Source organism: Pelophylax lessonae, assembly GCF_965119305.1.
Source record: "Pelophylax lessonae genome assembly, chromosome: 1".
Classification (NCBI taxonomy): Eukaryota; Metazoa; Chordata; class Amphibia; order Anura; family Ranidae; genus Pelophylax; species Pelophylax lessonae.
In genome coordinates this window covers 524,052,963-524,074,264 of record NC_138768.1, presented here as the reverse complement: position 1 = coordinate 524,074,264, position 21,302 = coordinate 524,052,963, and the positions used below count along the sequence as shown (strand labels likewise).

At 44.2% G+C, this 21,302-nt stretch overlaps 1 protein-coding gene across 1 annotated transcript in view; it reads right to left on the bottom strand.

Moving 5' to 3' along the window:
- Window positions 1-21,302, bottom strand: part of FRAS1 (Fraser extracellular matrix complex subunit 1) — an 843,167-nt gene that overhangs the window by 143,717 nt on the left and 678,148 nt on the right. Inside the window, exon 46 of the mRNA XM_082266873.1 lies at window positions 15,785-15,904. Within this exon, the coding sequence (XP_082122999.1) occupies window positions 15,785-15,904 (120 nt within the window). The remainder of the gene's footprint in view (window positions 1-15,784; window positions 15,905-21,302) is intronic.

Below are 21,302 nucleotides of genomic sequence, written 5' to 3'. Positions count from 1 at the left end.
TTGCCCACCCCGTTATTTTGTTCAGGTCTGCTTGCAAGATTTCCACATCCTGCATAGAAGATATTGGCATGCCTAATTTAGTATCATCTGCAAATACTGAGATTGTACTAGATATCCCCTCCTCTAGATCATTTATGAATAAATTAAACAGGATTGGTCCCAGGACAGAACCCTGGGGGACCCCACTTTCCACACCCGCCCAATCCGAGTACTCCCCATTAATCACCACCCTCTGTACTCTCCCCTGGAGCCAGTTCTCTATCCAGGTACTCACCTTATGGTCCATACCTATCTTCCTTAGTTTGTACAGTAAGCGTTTGTGGGGAACGGTGTCAAAGGCCTTTGCAAAGTCCAGATACACCACATCCACAGGCTTACCTTTATCTAAGTGGCAGCTCACTTCATCGTAGAAGGTTAATAGATTGGTTTGGCATGAACGATTTTTCATGAATCCATGCTGATTACTACTTATAATACCGTTTTCATTACTAAAGTCTTGTATGTGGTCCCTTATCATCCCCTCCAAAATTTTGCAGACTACAGATGTTAGGCTGACCGGCCTATAGTTACCCGGGATATATCTCGGCCCCTTCTTAAATATTGGTACCACGTTGGCTTTTTTCCAATCAGCTGGCACCATACCTGTCTGTAAACTATCCTTAAAGATCAAGAATAATGGTCTGGCAATCACCTGACTGAGCTCATTTAGAACCCTTGGGTGCAAGCCATCCGGTCCCGGGGATTTATTTATGTTAAGTTTCTCTAGTTTAGCTCTAAGTCTATCCTCTGTTAGCCATGGCGGCACTTCCTGAGGTGTATTATTTAGTTCGGCCTTACAAGCGGGGTTCATGTAGCCCCCCGATTCCTTTGTGAAGACTGAAGAAAAGAAATTATTTAACACTTCCGCCTTTTCTCTGTCCTCAGTGGCCATTTTTCCTTTATCATCTTTTATGGGGCCAATGTGTTCTGGCCTTGCTTTCTTACTGTTTATATACTTAAAGAATTTCTGGGGGTTCTTTTTACTCTCCTCCGCTATATGTCTCTCGTGTTCTATTTTAGCCGCCCTGATTTCATCTTTACATTTCTTATTGCACTCTTTGTAATGCTTAAATGCTGCCAATGACCCCTCAGTCTTGTATTTTTTGAAGGCCTTTTCTTTAGCTCTAATATACATTTTTATGTTGGAGTTTAGCCACCCAGGGTTTAGTTTTGCTCTTTTAAATTTATTTCCCAGCGGAATGCACTGGCCCACCCCCTTGTTAAGTATGCTCTTGAAGCACTCCCATTTTTCCTCCGTGTTCTTTGTTCCCAGGGTTCTATCCCATTTGATATTTTCTAGCAGTGAGCGCAGTTTAGGGAAATTGGCTCTTTTGAAATTCAGTGTCCTTATATTACCCTTGTGTTTCCTATTACTGTAATTAATACTGAAACCAATTGACCTATGGTCACTGTTCCCTAAGTTGTCCCGTATTTCTATATCCGTGAGCAGGTCTGTATTGTTGGTAATCAGTAGGTCAAGTACCGCATTGTTTCTTGTCGGTGCATTCACCATCTGACCCATGAAATTGTCCTGCAAAACATTTAGGAACTGCCGAGCCTTGGCTGAATGCGCGGTTCCTTCTGCCCAGTCTATATCTGGATAATTAAAGTCCCCCATTATAATGACATTTCCCATCCTTGCTGCCAATCCTATCTGTAACATGAGGTCTGCCTCACCCTCCTCCCTCTGGTTTGGGGGCCTATAGCATACGCCCAATATTACCTTCCCCACCGTGCCTTTCCTTTGAAGCTCTACCCATAGGGATTCTGCCTCGTCCATAGCTCCATTATTAATATCATCCCTCATATTTACCTGTATACTGTTCTTAATATACAAACATACCCCTCCCCCTTTTTTACCCTCTCTATCTCTGCGATAAAGGGAATACCCCTGAATGGTCGCCATCCAGTCATGAGAGCTGTCAAACCAAGTCTCAGTTATCCCCACAAAATCTAAGTCCTCCTCAAACATCAGCAGCTCCAGCTCTCCCATCTTGTTGGCCAGGCTTCTGGCATTGGTATATAAGCCTCGTAATTTTGATGTTTTTAGGCTGCTCTCTTGATTTTTCCCCGTACCCACCCTGGGTATAGGGGCTCCGAACACCCTACCGCTAATGCCCCCATTTCTGCCCTCTGAAACTTGCTTTCCACTGGCTAATTCTACATCTGTACCCTCCCCCCCATTCCCTAGTTTAAAAGCCCCTCTAACTTTTTGGCCATCCTCTCACCCAGTACGGCTGCACCCACCCCATTTAGGTGCAATCCGTCCCTACCAAAGAGCCGGTGACCGACTGAGAAGTCGGCCCAGTTCTCCAGGAACCCGAAACCCTCCTTACTACACCAGCTCCTCAGCCACTCGTTAACTTCCCTAATCTCCCGCTGCCTCTCTGGTGTGGCTCGAGGTACAGGTAGTATTTCGGAAAATACTACCTTGGAGGTCCTAGTCCTCAACTTAGCGCCTAAGTCCCTGAAATCGTTTAGGACTCTCCGTCTTCCTCTGCCTATGTCATTGGTACCCACGTGTACCATGACAGCTGGGTCTTCCCCAGCCCCAACCAATAATCTGTTCACCCGATCCGCGATGTGCCGAACCCGAGCGCCCGGCAAACAACAGACTGTTCGGCGCACACGGTCTATGTCACAGATTACACTGTCTGCCCTTCTAATAATTGAGTCCCCTACCACCAGCACCTGTCTTTCCTTTCCCTTTCTCCCGGCCTCACTGGAGGAGTTCTTCCCCTGGCAGCTAGGGGCCACCCAAGCGCCACCCACAGCGCCACCCGGTCCAAGGGAGAAGCCAAGCTGACCAAATAGCCCAGCAGGCCGCAAGCCATGGCCTAAATTTATGTGGGGGCCCAGCCGCAATTGCACGGATCCCCAGCCCGGCAGAAGCCCAAAGGAAGAGTGGGGGCTTCAGCTAAACGCACTGGGACTGTCCCCCAATGGCCTAGTAAGCTCCAAACCATGGCCTAAATTTTTGAGGGTGCCCAGCCGCCAGCCCCAGCAGACCTGACCACCCAGGGGCAGCGAAGAAGAACTCGGATGCCCAACGGGGCCATCTCACTTCGTTTCCGAGTAGTAGGCCCCAGCCTAAATTTTTGGCCGGATCCGGCCGCGTGAGGGCCACGGATGCTAAACTATGTGCTCCCCCAGCCCAACAACTACCGCAGGGAGCCCAGAGGACCTCCCTGCCCTAGTCACCAACCCCCATGATGGCAGGGAACCCTGCTCAACCCACGGTTACGCACCAGGAAAATCTGGTCAGCAACCCGGTCAGCAGCAACTACAGCCAGCCCTGCTAAAGAGCATGTGGCAACAGCCAGCTCATCACCTCACCCAGGGAGGAGGGGCGAAAGACCAAAATTTTAGAGGGGCTGGGGGGAAGGGAGGGGAACCCAGGGGTCGGACCCTCCAGGGGTAGTGGGGGGACAGCTACTTACCACACCAGGAACAGGGTGGGCACCGCTCTGGACAGGACACCGCTCCATTGTAAAATGGGTGCTGTTGGCCAGGAGGAAAAGCTGCGACTCAGGCTGAAGCCAGTTCATATGCTTCCTCGTGAGACGTTTAACTTGCAGGCCAGCCCCCATCCAGTGGGGCTATGTTGCGGCCAACCTAGCGCAGAGTTGCGGTCTATATTATCCAGTTTGGCCCTCAGCCTGGGACTTGATTGTAGTTCTCACAGGAACAAAACTCACAGGAACAAAATAATAAAGAGAAACAAAAATAGATTTAAAATGAAAGAATTGCCAGGACCAGAGATCCCAGCTGGGAACTAGGTCCTTACTCCTGACTAGGCAGGAAAAAAAAAACTGAGTGCCCATAGCTGAGAGTGGGTGTATACCCCCTTGGACTGCCTATAGGCGTAGTCAAGCTTTTTCCTGCCTAGTGTCCTACTCCTGTAGGGGGCAGTATAACCCAATGGTTAAGAAGAATCAGGAGCTGTGTCGTTCAATGACCGAAAGAGAAATGCTGTTTTTTTCTTTTATGTCGCCCTCAGATCTACAGCAACTGCACTTTCAAGTGCACTTGTAGTGCACAGTGGATTTGGCTTTAGTTAATAAACCTCTATGGCTCACAGCCCATAGCAAATAATTCCTTGTCTTAAAGTATCTTTAGGCCTCACTTTCACTTGTCCCTGGTTCACGCTGGTGTGACTTTAAAATCGCGCTACTTGGGGGCGATTTCAAAGCCCCACATTAGTGCAATTTGCACTTACGATTTTACTGACAGAAGTTTATGCAAGTCGCAATGAAATTGGCAAAAAGTAGAGAAGGAACCTTTTTCAAAGTCGCTGTGGCATGAGTTGCAGCAATTTGAGCGGTTCCATTGCCGACCATGGGGTGCGACTTCGAACTGTCAAATCGCATGACAAATTGCACTGGTGTTGTGTCCATTAAGCTGGCCATACATTATACAATTTTCTAGTACAATTTTCCTTTAGATTTACCAAAACCATATAATATGAGGTCAAACCTAAACACTTAATTTGTTTCCAGTCAGGCAGGCCCTTGCACTACATAGTAAATCTGGTGGTAAATCTAAAGGAAATTGAGGTTTAGGCCTTTATTCTGTCTCTATCTTAACCACTTAAGCCCCGGAAGATTTTACCCCCATTCCGACCAGGGGGTATTTTACGACTCGGCACTGCGTGACTTTAACTGACAATTGTGCGGTCATGCAATGTGGTACCCAAACGAAATTTACGTCCTTTTTTTCCCACAAACAGAGCTTTCTTTTGGTGGTATTTGATCACCTCTGCGCTTTTTATTTTTTGCGATATTAATAAAAAAAGAGCGAAAATTTTGCAAAAAAATGACATTTTCAACTTTGTCTTTTAAAAAATATCCAATATACTCAATTTATGTATTTTTTTTTTGGCCAAAATATATTTAGCTACATGTCTTTGACAAAAAAAAATTCAATGAGCGTATTTTTATTGGTTTGCGCAAAAGTTATAGCGTCTACAAACTATGGTGTAAATACAGAAATTTACGCAGCTTTAATTTTTGACTGCCTATCTCATTTCATGAAGTGCTAAAATGGCAGGGCAGTACAAAACCCCCCCAAACTACCACTTTTTGGAAAGTAGACATCCTAAGGAATGTTCTGAGAGGCATGTTGAGCTCATTGAATATTTCATTTTTTTGTCACAGGTGTTTGAAAAATGACTAAAAATTTTTTTTTTTTTTTTTTTACACAAAGTTGTCATTGAAATGATATATTGCTCACACATGCCATGGGTATATGTGTAATTACACCCCAAAATATATTCTGCTGCTTCTCCTGAGTACAGGGATACCACATATGTGGGACTTTTTGGGAGCCTAGCTGTGTACGGGACCACAAAAACAAATCCCCACCATCAGAATTTCAAAGGGCGTACATTTTTCATTGCATTTTCTCACTACCTCTAACGGTTTAGGAGGCCCTGAAATGTCAAGATACCACAAAACCCCCCCAAATGACCCCATTTTGGAAAGTAGACACCCCAAGCTGTTTGCTAAGAGGCATGGTGAGTCCATGGAATATTTTATATTTTACCACAAGTTTTGGGAATATTACTATTTTTTTTTTTTATTTTTTTTTTTTACACAACGTTGTCACTAAAAGATAAAATTCTCACACATGACATGGGTATATGTGGAATTACACCCCAAAATACATTCTGCCACTTCTCCTGAGTATGGGGATGCCCCATGTGTGAGACTTTTTGGGAGCCTAGCTGTGTACAGGACCGCGAAAACCAATCAACACTCCCAGGTTTTCTAATGGCGTAAATTGTGCATGTCACCTCTGCACTACCTGTCACAGTTTCGGAGGCCCTAAAATTCCAAGATAGCACAAACCCCCCCCAAATGACCCCATTTTGGAAAGTAGACACCCCAAGCTATTTGCTGAGAGGCATGGTGAGTCCATGGAATATTTTATATTCTGCCACAAGTTCCGGGAAATACATATATATATATATATTTTTTTTTTTTTTTCACAAAGTTGTCAGTAAATGAAATATTGCTCACACATGCCATGGGTATATGTGAAATGACACCCCAAAATACATTCTGCTGCTTCTCCTGAGTACAGGGATACCCCATGTGTGAGACTTTTTTGCAGTCTAGCCGAGTACAGGTCCCCGAAAACCAGTCCCCGCTTTCAGGCTTTCCAAGGGCGTAAATTGTTGATTTCACTCCTGACTACCTATCACAGTTTCGGAGGCCCTAAAATTCCAAGATAGCACAAAACCCCCCCAAATGACCCCATTTTGGAAAGTAGACACCCCAAGCTATTTGCTGAGAGGCATGGTGAGTCCATGGAATATTTTATATTTTGCCACAAGTTCCGGGAAATATATATATATATATATATATTTTTTTTTTTTTTCACAAAGTTGTCAGTAAATGAAATATTGCTCACACATGCCATGGGTATATGTGAAATGACACCCCAAAATACATTCTGCTGCTTCTCCTGAGTACAGGGATACCCCATGTGTGAGACTTTTTTGCAGTCTAGCCGAGTACAGGTCCCCGAAAACCAGTCCCCACTTTCAGGCTTTCCAAGGGCGTAAATTGTTGATTTCACTCCTGACTACCTATCACAGTTTCGGAGGCCCTAAAATTCCAAGATAGCACAAAACCCCCCCAAATGACCCCATTTTGGAAAGTAGACACCCCAAGCTATTTGCTGAGAGGCATGGTGAGTCCATGGAATATTTTATATTTTGCCACAAGTTCCGGGAAATATATATATATATATATATATTTTTTTTTTTTTTACACAAAGTTGTCAGTAAATGATATATTGCTCACACATGCCATGGGTATATGTGAACTGACACCCCAAAATACATTCTGCTGCTTCTCCTGAGTATAGGGATACCCCATGTGTGAGACTTTTTTGCAGTCTAGCCGAGTACAGGACCCCGAAAACCAATCATCGCCTTCAGGCTTTCCAAGGGCGTAAATTGTTGATTTCACTCCTGACTACCTATCACAGTTTTGGAGGCCATGAAATGCCAAGACAGCACAACCCCCCCCCAAATGACCCCTTTTCGGAAAGTAGACACCCTGAGCTATTTGCAGAGAGGCATGTTGAGTGTTTTGCAGATCTCACTTTTTGTCACAAAGTTTTGGAAATTGAAAAAAGAGGAAAAAAAATGCATTTTCCTGTTTTTTCTTCATTTTCCAAAAAAAATTAGAGCTGCAAAATACTCACCATGCCTCTCAGCAAATAGATTGGAGTGTCTACTTTGCAAAATGGGGTCATTTGGGGGGGGGTTTGTGCAATCTTGGCTTTTTATGGACTTCAAAACTGTGATAGGTAGTAAGGAGTGAGATCAACAATTTACGCCCTTAGAAAGCCTAAAGGTGCGCATTGGTTTTCCGGGTCCTGTATGCGGCTAGACTGGCAAAAAGTCTCACACATAGGGTATCTTTGTACTCAGGAGAAGCAGCAGAATGTATTTTGGGGTGTCATTTCACATATACCCATGGCCTGTGTGAGCAATATATCATTTACTGACAACTTTGTGTAAAAAAATAAAAAAAAATAAAAAAGATTTTTTTCCTCGAAACTTGTGGCAAAATATAAACTATTCCATGGACTCACCATACTTCTCAGCCAGTAGCTTGGAGTGTCTACTTTGCAAAATGGGGTCATTTGGGGGGGTTTTGTGCCATCTTGAAATTTCAGGGCCTCTGAAACTGTGACAGGTAGTCAGGGGTAAAATCAGCAATTTAAGCCATTAGAAAACCTGAAGATGTGGATTGGTTTTCGGGGGCGCGTACACAGCTAGGCTCCCAAAAAGTCTCACACATGTGGTATCCCTGTACTCAGGAGAAGCAAAAGAATGTATTTTGGGGTGTCATTTCACATGTTCCCATGGCATGCATGAGCAATATATCATTTAGTGACAACTTTCTGTAAAAAAACAACAAAAAAAAAAAAAATAATAATTTTCCCGAAACTTGTGGCAAAATATAAAATACTCCATGGACTCACCATGCCTCTCAGAAAAAAGCTTTGGGTGTCTACTTTTCAAAAAGGGGTCATTAGGGGGGTGTTTGAACAGTTCCGGCATTTTATACTCAATCTTATCCACACATCACCCACTCTTCTAACCACTTGAAAACCAAGCCTTTTCTGTGCCTTTTTGTTTACATGAAAAAATATTTTTTTTTTACTAGAAAATTACTTTGAACCCCCAAACATTATATATTTTTTTAAAGCAGAGGCCCTATAGAATAAAATGGTGGATGTTGCAAATTTTTTTGTCACACGGTATTTGCGCACAGATTTTCCAAACGCAATTTTTGCGAAAAAAATACATTTTTTTTTAATTTATTGCACAAATACACTATATAATTCCAATTTTTTTGGTAAAATTTAAAAGATGATCTTATGCCGAGTTCATAGACACCTAACATGACATGCTTTAAAAATTGCGCATGCCTGCGCAGCGACAAAAACGTATGTACATTTTTGAAAACCATTAAAAGTCTCTACAGGTTACCACTTTAGACTTACAGAGGAGGTCTACTGCAAGAATTACTGCACTCGATCTGGCGATCGCGGCGATACCTCACATGCATGCTGCAATTGTGGTTTACATATGACACTAGACCACCGCTTGCGTGCGCCATTGCGCGCAAGCACCGGGGGTAAGGGGGGGGGGCTCAATTTTTTTTTTTTTTTTTTCTTTTTTCTTTTGCTTTTTTATGTTATTTTGACACCTTTCCTTTAATTTTTTTTTTTTTAAATCATTTTTATTGTTATCATAGTGAATTTAAATATCCCCTATGATAGCAATCTGTAGTGACAGGTACTCTTTTTTAAAAAAATTGGGGTCTTTTAGAATCTAGATCTCTCCTCTGACCTTAACGCATCTGACCACACCAAAATTGGTGTGATAAAATACTTTCCCAATTTCCCAATGGCCCTGTTTATTTCTGGCGAAACAGAAGTCATAAAATGCTCGTAGCCTCCGGCATCTTAGGCCATAGAGATGATTGGAGCCATTCTCATCTCCAATTAGCTCTATGGTTAGATAATTGAACCACCGGCTGCACTCTCGGGTTAACCGGTGGGACAGGAGAGCCAGAGAAAAACCATGGAAGGCTGCGGAAGGCGGCGGTGGGGGGGGGGGAGGCCCCTCCCACTGCATGTAAAAGCAGTCTAGCGGCCAATTACCTGCTAGAATTGCTTTTACATGTAAGCCGACCGCTGGCTGTAAAAAACGATACCAAGATGATGCCTAAATCTGCAGGCATCATCCTGGTATAACCACTCAAAATCCAGCAACGTACCAGTACATTGCTGGTCCTTGTTTGGCATATAGGTTTTTTTTTTTTTCATGCAGCCTGTGGGCTGAACGGAAAAAAAGAGAACCTATCAGAAATCAGCACAGGAATAATGCGTAGTATTACTCATCATTAACCGCCCAAACAACCACCCACTGAATTTAATGATGGGTATACACGACACTATCCACGTATACCAAAATAGGATTTTAACTGCAGTGCTGAAATCAGAAAATCACCACAGCTGCTATCAGCAAAGGTATCCATATATGCTGAGCGCAAACGCTGTTTGTGTCAGAATATATAAAATCAATGCGTGGTAGCCGACGAGGGACCTGCAAGAGAAACAGGTCACAAAAGAATGAAAAAACAAACAAAGGACATTGAAAAAAAGTATAGTAGGAAGGAGTAGAAGGACATATAAAATGACTGACAACAACAGTTTTTGGATCTTCATCATTAACCGCCCAAACAACCACCCACTGAATTTAATGATGGGTATACACGGCGCTATCCACGTATACCAAAATAGGATTTTAACTGCAGTGCTGAAATCAGAAAATCACCACAGCTGCTATCAGCAAAGGTATCCATATATGCTGAGCGCAAACGCTGTTTGTGTCAGAATATATAAAATCAATGCGTGGTAGCCGACGAGGGACCTGCAAGAGAAACAGGTCACAAAAGAATGAAAAAACAAACAAAGGACATTGAAAAAAAGTATAGTAGGAAGGAGTAGAAGGACATATAAAATGACTGACAACAACAGTTTTTGGATCTTCATCATTAACCGCCCAAACAACCACCCACTGAATTTAATGATGGGTATACACGGCGCTATCCACGTATACCAAAATAGGATTTTAACTGCAGTGCTGAAATCAGAAAATCACCACAGCTGCTATCAGCAAAGGTATCCATATATGCTGAGCGCAAACGCTGTTTGTGTCAGAATATATAAAATCAATGCGTGGTAGCCGACGAGGGACCTGCAAGAGAAACAGGTCACAAAAGAATGAAAAAACAAACAAAGGACATTGAAAAAAAGTATAGTAGGAAGGAGTAGAAGGACATATAAAATTACTGACACCACAACAGTTTTTGGATCCTTTTATTTTTCTTTCTAACTGTTCCTTTACTTCTTGATTTGGGAGGGACTGCGATCATCTGCGATCTTCTCTTCCAGCTTGGGTCTCTCAAAATGTCGATGGACATCCAACATCCTTCGAGACCCTGTGTTTATGTGCCCTACACTGTGTCGTGCTGTACCCTACGCTAATAATCCACTAGTGTATGGTAGCGCTCGAAACATTCCCCGATGCAGAGACCAGGTTGGTCAGGACATTTGGGACAATAATAACGGGTGTCACGCCTAAATCCGCGCTTGCTACAGACACGACATCTTCTTTGGGGCCATCTTTGGGTAGGGGTACTCGGGAGGACATGTGAAAAATGCCTCTCATGCAGCCGGCTCACTGCATCTGGAAGGGGAAGTTGGGCAGGCATGCCTCCTGGGTACAGGTAGGCAAGGATGATCTCTTCCTGGAATTCCCGGAAAGATCCAGTTCGTCCTGACGCCCTGTATAGGACAAAGGCGTTCAGCATAGCCAATTGGTATAGGTAAACAGACACTTTTTTGTACCAGCGTCTGGCTTTACGGGCAACTAAATACGGCGCCAAAAGCTGGTCGTTAAGGTCCACCCCTCCCATGTTAAGGTTATATTCGTGGACACAGAGGGGTTTCTCCATAACGCCAGTTGCCGTAGGAATTTGGATCGTCGTGTCTGGGTGAAGGGAGGACAGAACATAAACATCCCGTGTATCCTTCCACTTCACCGCAAGTAATTTGTCCGTTTTCAAGCAGGCTCTCGCCCCCCGACTAAGACGGGAATCTACAAGCCGTTGGGGGAAGCCCCGGCGATTAGGTCGCACGGTGCCACATGCGCCAATTTGTAAATCGAGAAGGTGACTAAATAGTGGCACGCTTGTATAAAAGTTGTCCATGTACAAATGGTACCCCTTTCCGGATAAGGGTGACACCAAGTCCCAAACGATCTTACCGCTGCTCCCTATGTAGTCTGGGCAGTTGGGGGGCTCCACACAGCTATCTTTTCCCTCATAGACCCGGAAACTAACTGTATAGCCTGTGGCCCTGTCACACAATTTATACAGTTTGACCCCGTACTTGGCACGCTTGCTGGGGAGGTACTGTTTCATAGCAAGGCGGCCAGTAAATTTAATCAGGGACTCGTCAACGCAGACAACTTGTTCGGGGGTAAACAAGGCTGTAAACCACTGATTGAAGTGGTCTATGAGGGGCCGAATTTTGTGGAGCCGATCGTATGCAGGGTCTCCCCGAGGACGACAGAGTTCATTGTCGCTGAAATGCATAAATCGCAGAATTTGCTCGTATCTCGTCCTGGACATAGAGGCAGAGTACATGCGCATATGGTGAACTGGGCTAGTGGACCAATATAGCCGCAATTCACTCTGTTTAGTTATGCCCATGTGGAGGGAAAGGCCCAGAAAGATCTTAAATTCGGAAACCGTTATAGGTTTCCAGCCGAATTGTCTGGCAAGGTGTGAATTTGGGTTGGCGGCGATGAACTGTTGTGCATATAAATTTGATTGATCCACAATAGATCTGTAAAGATCTTCCGTGAAGAACAGCTCAAAAAAGTTCAGGGGCGTAAAACCAGCTGTCTCCACGTGGATTCCAGGTTGGGCGGTGAATGGGGGAAGTACTGGCGCTGTAGTATCAGTGGGTTGCCAATTAGGAAATGCCAGCGCATCAGGGAGGGCACTATGGGCTCTACGGGCCTGTCTTCGAATACGCGGTGGCTGCGGGCCACTACTTGTGCTAGCCACCGCACCAGCTTCAACTGCACTTAGGGGACTCGCCACGTCACCAGGTCTTACTGCAGTGCTGGTTGTACTAGGTCCAGGTTGTACTAGGCCGCTGGCGCTTGCCAGGTCGCCAGAAGGATGAGCGGCACTAGTACCCACACTCTGCTCCATACGAGCACCCTGCGATTCCTGCATCACAACAACTTCAGAATGGGGTCGGGTACGCCTGGGTCTAACAGGGACCCATCTGTCGTCGGAGCTATCTGTCAGGGAGCCGCTGCCGTCATCAGGTTCATATACTGACACTAATTCGGTCATTGTAGCTTCCCCTTCGCTATCAGATGACTCGGTCAGCATATAACTGATAAGCTCTTCATCCCTGTACGAACGTTTGGTCATTTTGGTAACTAAATTTACTCGTACAGTGATGCGACTCACAGGTAATAAAAGCACCTGGTTGTCGAAGATTATTTCAAGCGCTACAAAAAAAACTGCTAATGCTAGCAGGGATCAGGCCTGACTCTGCTAACACAGCGGTTTTGTGTCTTGTGTTTTTTTGCAAGTGACAGTAATCTATTGATTACTACACTTGCCTGGGTGAAAGGGTTAAACGCAGGTGCTGGCCGGAATCAGTACTGATCGTGCAAACACCGCGTTTTGGGAACCCTAAACTATGGGGGCGCTAGTATAATTCTGATCAGATCAGATATTGATCTGTTCAAACACTATACTAGAAATGGAAGTGTAGGTGCGTGCGTGCGTGCGTGCGTGTGTGGCAATCAAGGGGTTACTTCTAAACTATGCGCTGGGGATCTGGGGGGGGTGGCGGGGACCCTAAACCTCCTTTGGGAAAGAAACTAGCTAGCTAGCGCAACCTCAAGTCACAATGACACCAATACAAAATACAGTAAAAACAGTATATTATGTGTGTATTAGTGCTAATGTGACAGAGGGTGTAGGGGTTAACGGGATGTGATCAGGGGGGGATCAGGGGTTTAAATCTTTATTGGAAGGGACTGGCGGGTATCCTAAGGACAAAAGGAACGGTGGCAAGCGCTAAACCTGGTCACAAGTCACACTTATACGGGTATATAGAAAATGCTATATACTGTATACAGTGTGCGTTGTGGCAGGGGGTGTAGGGGTGATCAGGAGGGGATCAGGGGATTAAATCTTTATTGGGCGGGTGGCGGGGACCCTAAACCTCCTTGGGACACAAACTTAGTCGCCTGCGCTAATTCTGATCACAATGACACTAATACAAAAACACAAAAACACAGTATATTACGTTTGTATTAGTGCTGATGTGACAGAGGGTGTAGGGGTTAACTAGCGGTGATCAGGGGGGGATCAGGTGGGATCAGGGGCTTAAATCTTTATTAGGGGGGGGGTGGCGGGTAATTCAAGTGGAAAAAGGGGGGTCGCAAGCGCTAGACCTGACCACAAATCACACTTATACGGGTATATAGCAAAATGCTATATACTGTATACGGTGTGTGTTATGGCAGGGGGTGTAGGGGTGATCAGGGGGGGGTCAGGGGCTTAAATCTTTATTGGGCGGGTGGCGGGGACCCTAAACCTTCTTGGGACAGAAACTTAGTCGCCTGCGCTAATTCTGATCACAATGACACTAATACAAAAATACAATAACACCGTATATTGCGTTTGTATTAGTGCTGATGTGACAGAGGGTGTAGGGGTTAACGGCGGTGATCAGGGGGGGGTCAGGGGAGATCAGTGGGTTAAATCTTTATTAGGGGGGGTGGGGGGTAATTTGAGTGGAAAAGGGGGGGTCGCAAGGGCTACACCTGTTCACAAATCACACATATACAGGTATATAGGTATATGCTATATGCTGTATATAGTGTGTGTTGTGTCAGGTGCTGTAGGGGTTAATTGGGGGGGCGATCGGGGGTGAAATGTGCCTATCTAACTGTGTGTGGGTGTGCTTGGTGCAATACTCACAGTAAGATGTGCTCTCCTCTCACGCTGGATCCAAAAAGACCGTTGTGGGGGGAGGGCACATCTCCTCTAAGCCTGTGTTTACATTTCACAGGCTTAGAGGATGATCTGATTGGGCAGGACCGATCAACAGGTCCAGACCAAAAATGATTGGCCTGGACCTGATGACTGATCGGTTCTGAACCCAATCGAGTCATCATCGGCGGCGGGGACGCGCGGGAGCGCGCACAGGGCCGGCAAATTGTGCTGACGTAGGCCTACGTCAGTTTGCCTGGCCGGGGCTGAGTGCCGACGTAGATCGTCGTGCGCCGGTCGTAAAGTGGTTAACACTTAACCCTACACTTTCTACCTTAAAACCTATCAGGGTGGATTCACAGTTTTCTGTGCATTATCAATAAGCATGCCTTTTTTTTCTTTGCACTGCTATTGCATTTAATAATCTGTACAATGCAAAAAATAAAAAATAAAAATAAAAAACACAGATGTGATTAATCACCTTTTAGGACAATGGCTAAAATGTGTATATGCATTGGCATGCAAACCTTAGGTGTTATGGGCCCTTAGGAACTGGCAGAGATTTGACCCAGGCTGAGCAGGCTGAATGTACCAAGTTAATGATCAATGAACTTGGGTACTACTAGCCTGCCAGATTCTCTTGCGATTATCGCTAGCGGCTACTATAGACAATTGCTGATTCCCCTGTCAACACTGCCTATTGACAGTGGTTGAGGAAAATAAATTTGCACCCTGTGTGGCCAGCCTTAGTCTTGAACTCCTAAACTCTGCCCCTCTCCATTCAGCCACCCCATGGCCCTCTACCTCTACAACCTGTCTCTGCATTTTCTAACAAAAGTTATATACCTGTACTCTAAAAATCTGTATCCACATAAGACTGTATGCAAATGTGGCTACTTTGAAAACAGATCTTATGCTTCAACTGCAGGTTTTCTTCTGATAAAGAAGAGCAGCATTTTATTTCAAACATAATGAAAGCCACAGTAAAAATATAATTTTGCATTCAAAAAAGCAAAAATAGTCTTTTAACTGATTCTGATCCATTCCCTGCATGATTACTGTAAATGAGCAGCTTTTACTACAGTCAACCAGCAGTCTACAGACCAGTCATGGAAAAATACTTATTATCCTATCGACTGTGCACTAGGTAACGCATACTGCATTACATGTGTTGAAGCGTTTTGGAGGTGTTTTGCATTTGGTAAAATACTCAATTTGAAATAATTTGAATGGCAATCTGCAGGTCAATGCACCCTAAATACAGCATGCAGGACTTTTTTGTAACGCAATACATTGGTTTGAACACAATCTACTGAAAACAGTGGGCTTTATCATATCCATATGCAAGGCCCACCATTCATTTTGAATAGATTGAAAACACACCGAAAACCAGACCGTTAGGGGAATATGTCTTTTTTACAGCTGTCACCCAAACAAATGTGCCCAATGAAAGACTTCTCTCATTTCCTGTTCCCGTGACAACTGTAAAATGATGGATTTCACATCAGGTTCTGTCCCAGTAATCTTTCCCCACTCTATCCAAAACAAAAAAAGTTAGGGCTTTAGATATTGTTAGAGAATAAGATAGGACAAAACAGGACATTATCATAAAAATGACTTACCCAATATGCTTATATAGAAAGACTGGTCTATCAGTGCATTATCTTCTGTATCAACCACATCAAATTTTAAAGCAAAGCTCCCCCCTGATTCTCCTTTCTTGTGCTTGTACTGAATGTATCCTAAAAACATCCAAATTATAAATAAACTTTAAGAATTCTATCATGGTACCATACTGCTGCTGTATATGCAAAGTAATCACTTGGCAAGTGGCGTATATCAGACAATTGCTTTTCTTTATTACTGCAAGATAAATACAGCATTACAGATGTGCTGTCCTAATCAAACAATTTATTTTAAAATTAGATGAGACAACATTAGTCACAAGATAAAGGAATGAGAAAATCAGAGAAGAAGGGCACATTTATTATAAGAATGAAAAATAATTAAGATTGATGCCTTTTTATAACAACGCTGATCCTCAATATGTGATTTCTGGAGAAAATAAATCCAATTAAAAAAGACAGCATGCAGAATTCAAAATGCCAGTTGGCAATTTAATGTCACTTTCTTATAATTTTAGTCAATGTGTTTGTATTACTTATACAAAAATGAAAATAGACTAGAGATATGTTTATAAAGGATTTTGCTGCACATTTGCTGCTTGACACATTGGGGTTGATTTACTAAAACTGGGAAGTTCACAATTTGGTGCACCTGTGCATGGTAGCCAATCAGTTTCTATCTTTAGCTTGTTTAACCACTTACCGCCCGCCCGCCGTCATATGACGGCGGGACGGTGCGGCTATTATCCTGGGCGGACGTCATATGACGTGACCCAGGAAATGCACGGCAGGCGCGCGATCGCGGGCGCGCCGCCGTGCACTGCCGGTGTCGGGTGTCCCCGGGACACCCCCCGTCACCGGCAGGGGGGAAACAGCCACTGGGCGTGGCTGTTTCCCACGTGATCGGCTGTGTTCCAATGACACAGCCGATCACAATGGAGGCGGCCGGGAGATGACCGCGCATGCGCGATCGGGAGCGCGCAGCGCGGTCATGTCGGTGGCACTGTGTTCCGTAGGAACACAGCTGTCACTGGCAGTAGTAAACAGTCACTGATAGTGACTGTTTACTATGTGATCGGCTGTGAATCCATTCACAGCCGATCAGAAAATGTAAACAAAGAGCAGTAACTCAGTGTTACTAGCTCTTCTCTCCTCATACAGTTTCCAGTGTGAGGGGAGAAGAGCTAGAAATAGTGAGTTACTGCTCTGTACACATGTAAAAGTAAAATCACACTAATAAAGGTCCCCCCACACAGTCCTCAGCCCCCCCCAATGTCACCTGTCACCCAACAGTCACCTCATCAGTGCCCAGAAATTGACACCCATAACGTTCACATGTGAGCGCAGCGATCGCAGGCAGAATCACCGCGATTCTGCCCGCAATCCGGAAATCATTGCAAATTGCGGGACGCCTGTGCGTTGCCCGTTTTTTGCAATAGCACCCCAAACGCTGTGCGATGTTGCCACCATTTCCGCCTGCCGAATCGCGGTAACATCGCGCAAACAACGCATGACGCCCAAAAAAGGTACAAGAGCTTCTTTGGGGCGTCATGCGTTGTTTGCGTGATGTTACCTCAATTCGGCAGGCGGAAATCGCAGCAACATCGCACAGCGTTTGGGGTGCTATTGCAAATCACGGGCAACGCACAGGTGTCCCGCAATTTGCAATGATTTCTGGATCGCGGGCAGAATCGCAGTGATTCTGCCCGTGATCGCTACGCTCACATGTGAACGTAGCCTAAAATTCACCGGTCACCAGAGACTGCCATCAGTACCGCCGTGCACCATCGCCCGTCACCTGTCACCCATCAGTGACCATCGCCCGTCACCTGTCACCCCATCAATCACCGTCACCTGTCACCCCATCAGTCATCGTCACCTGTCACCCCATCAGTCACCGTCATCTGTCACCCTATCAATCATCGTCACTTGACACCCCATCAGTGATCCTTACTTGTCACCCCATCAATCATCGTCACATGTCACCCCGTCAGTGATTGTCATCTGTCACCCCATCAATCATCGTCACTTGTCACCTCATCAATCATCGTCACCTGTCACCTCATCAGTCATCTTCACCTGTCACCCCATCAGTCATCGTCACCTGTCACCCCATCAGTCATTGTCACCTGTCACCCCATCAGTCATTGTCACCTGTCACCCCATCAGTCATCGTCACCTGTCACCCCATCAGTCATCGTCACCTGTTTGCCATATGCATGCAATCACTTACTGACCGCCTAACGACTATATGCGTTGGCCATTAAAAGCTAAATACTGGGGTTATGGCAGCAGATAGCCCCCATAACCCCGGTATTTTTTGAAACGGCGGGCGGTCGGCTTTCAGATAAGGGTGGTCCCAGTGGCGGATTCGCCGCTGAATTACCCTTACGGTGCAGGGGAAGAGGTGCCCCCCCCCCCTCCTGCCGCGTCCCAGACGTTTTCCCAGCTTACCGGACCAGCCGGCAGCGGGGAAAACTATCCGGTCCCGGATCCTCAGAGACAGGAAGTCGAGTGAGGGCAAGATGGCCCTCACTCAACTCTATGGTCTTGGAGGACCGGAGCTATGTCAAAAGACGTTGCCTAGCAACCGGTTTAAAGGGCCGCTTTTTTTTTTTTTTTTTTTTTTTTCCTCTTTCAACAATTTTTTTTTTTTCTTTTCTTTTTTAGTGTAGTTGTGAGGTGTGAGGTCTTTTTGACCCCAGATCTCACAATAAAGAGGACCTGTCATGCCTATTTCTATTACAAGGGATTACAAAAATTCCTTGTAATAGCAATAAAAATGATCAAAACATTTTTTTTTTAAACTGTGTAAAAATAAAAAAATAATAAATAAAATAAATAGGAAAAAAAAAAAAAAAAAAATTAAAGCGCCCTGTCCCCGTTAGCTCGCGCGCAGAAGCAAACGCATACGCAATTCCCGCCCACATATGTAAACGATGTTCAAACCATACATGTGAGGTATCGCCGCGATCGTTAGAGCGAGAGCAATAATTTGAGCCCTAGACCTCCTCTGTAACTCTAAGCTAGTAACCTGCAGAAATTTTTAAAATGTTGCCTATGGGGATTTTTAAGTACCAATGTTTGGCGCCATTCTGTGAGCATGCGCAATTTTGAAGCATGACATGTTGGGTATCTAATTACTCGGCGTAATATTATCTTTCACATTATGGAAAAAAATGTGCTAAATTTACTGTTTTCTTATTTTTTAGTTCAAAAAAGTGAATTTTTTTCAAAAAAATCGCATCTGGAAGACTGCTGCGCAAATATGGTGTGATAAAAAATATTGCAACGATCTCCATTTTATTCTCTAGGGTCTCTGCTAAAAAAAAATATATAATGTTTGGGGGTTCCAAGTAATTTTCTAGCAAAAAAAATGATTTTAGCTTGTAAACACCAAGTGTCAAAAATAGGCCCAGTCTTAAGTGGATAAATGGACAACTTTGTGTAAAGCGCTACTTGGATGTTAGGCCTATGTGTGTGGCCAGGCTGTGAAAAAGTGTTACACATGTGGTATCGCCATACTCAGGAGGAATAGCAGAATGTATTTTGGGGTGCAATTTTTGCTATGTACATGCTATGTGTTAGAAATATTGCATAAATGGACAGCTTTGTGTAAAAAAAAATGTGTTTTCATTTTCTTTCCACATTTTCCAAAAACTTGTGGAAAAAAATGACATATTCAAAAGACTCATTATGCCTCAAAAATTATACGTTGGGCTGTTTGCTTTCCAAAATGGGGTCATTTTATGGGGGTTTCCATTGTCCTGGTGCTCCAGGGCCTTCAAAAGTGCGATAGGTTGTCAGGAAATTATATGTGTAATTTGTGCTCCTAGAATGCCGGACGGGGCTACTTGAATGTTAGGCCTCTGTATGTGGCCAGGCTGTGAAAAAGTCTCACACATGTGGTATCGCCATACTCAGGAGGAGTAGTATAATGTGTTTTGGGGTGTAGTTGCAAGTATACATGTGCTGTGTGAGAGAAATAACCTGTTAATATGGCAATTTGTAAAAAAAAAAAAAAAAAAAAAATCTTCATTTTGCAAAGAGTTGTGGGAAAAAATGACAACTTCAAAAAACTCTCCATGCCCCTTATTAAATACCTTGGAATGTCTACTTTCCAAAAAGGGGTCATTTCGGGGGTATTTGTACTTTCCTGACTTTTTAGTGTCTCAAGAAATGAGATAGGCCTTCAGTACATCAGGTGTGAGCAAGTGTGATCAATTTTCAATGATTCGCACCATAGCTTGTGGACTCTATAACTTCCACAAAGACCAAATAATGTACACTTACTTAGGTTATTTTTACCAAAGATAAGTAGCAGTATAAATTTTGGCCAAAATTTGTGAAGAAAAATGACTAATTTGCAAAATTTTATGACAGAAACAAAGAAAAATTCGTTTTTTCACGATATTTTCAGTCTTTTTTTATTTATAGCACAAAAAATAAAAAACCCAGTATTGATCAAATACCATCAAAAGAAAGCTCTATTTGTGTGAAAAAAAGGACACAATTTTTGTATGGGTACAGTGTTGCATGACTGAGTAATTCTCAGTCAAAGTGTGAGAGCGCTGAAAGCTGAAAATCGGTCTGGGCAGGAAGGGGGTGAAAGTGCACTGTAGGCAAGTGGTTAATAAAGCTTTGACAAAAAAAAATCTGGAAGTGGATTGGTTTCTATGCACAGCTGCATCAGATTTTGCACACTCCAGTTTTAGTAAATCAACCACATTGTGCTTTGGTCAACATTTGCAATATACTGTACATAGAACAGTGGAAGTGTGTTTAGCAAAGTTACCCCCACCAGATTTCCCTCTGAATTGAGTCACACATTTCCAGGTCTTGCCAGAAGAAAGAAACTAAATAAGTTAAAGTGGAGTTCCACCCATTTTTGGAACTTTAGATCTATGTAATCCCCTTTAAAATGGCCTTTACCAATGGAAACTTTTTTTTTTTTTTTTGCTAGTGAATACCTTAATTTCGGCTTTATTCCTCCTCTCCTCACTTCCTGGCCCGATCGGCGATGACGTCATTCGGCGATCCGCAGTGTCTGCTGGGATGTATTCTATTCCAGAAATCTCGCAGTAGCTGTATCTGTACTGAGCCGTGCCTGCCCCGCCTCCTCTCATTGAGTTGCATTGTATGAATGTATTAAGGCTGTTCTCTGCCCCGCCTCCGCCCCGCCTCCTCTCATTGAGTTGCATTGTATGAATGTATTAAGGCTGTTCTCTGCCCCGCCTCCGCCCCGCCTCCTCTCATTGAGTTGTACAACTCAATGAGAGGAGGCGGGGCGGACGGGGCAGAGAACGGCCTTAATACATTCATACAATGCAACTCAATGAGAGGAGGCGGGGCGGAGGCGGGGCAGGCACGGCTCAGTACAGATACAGCTACTGCGAGATTTCTGGAATAGAATACATCCCAGCAGACACTGCGGATCGCCGAATGACGTCATCGCCGATCGGACCAGGAAGTGAGGAGAGGAGGAATAAAGCCGAAATTAAGGTATTTACTAGCA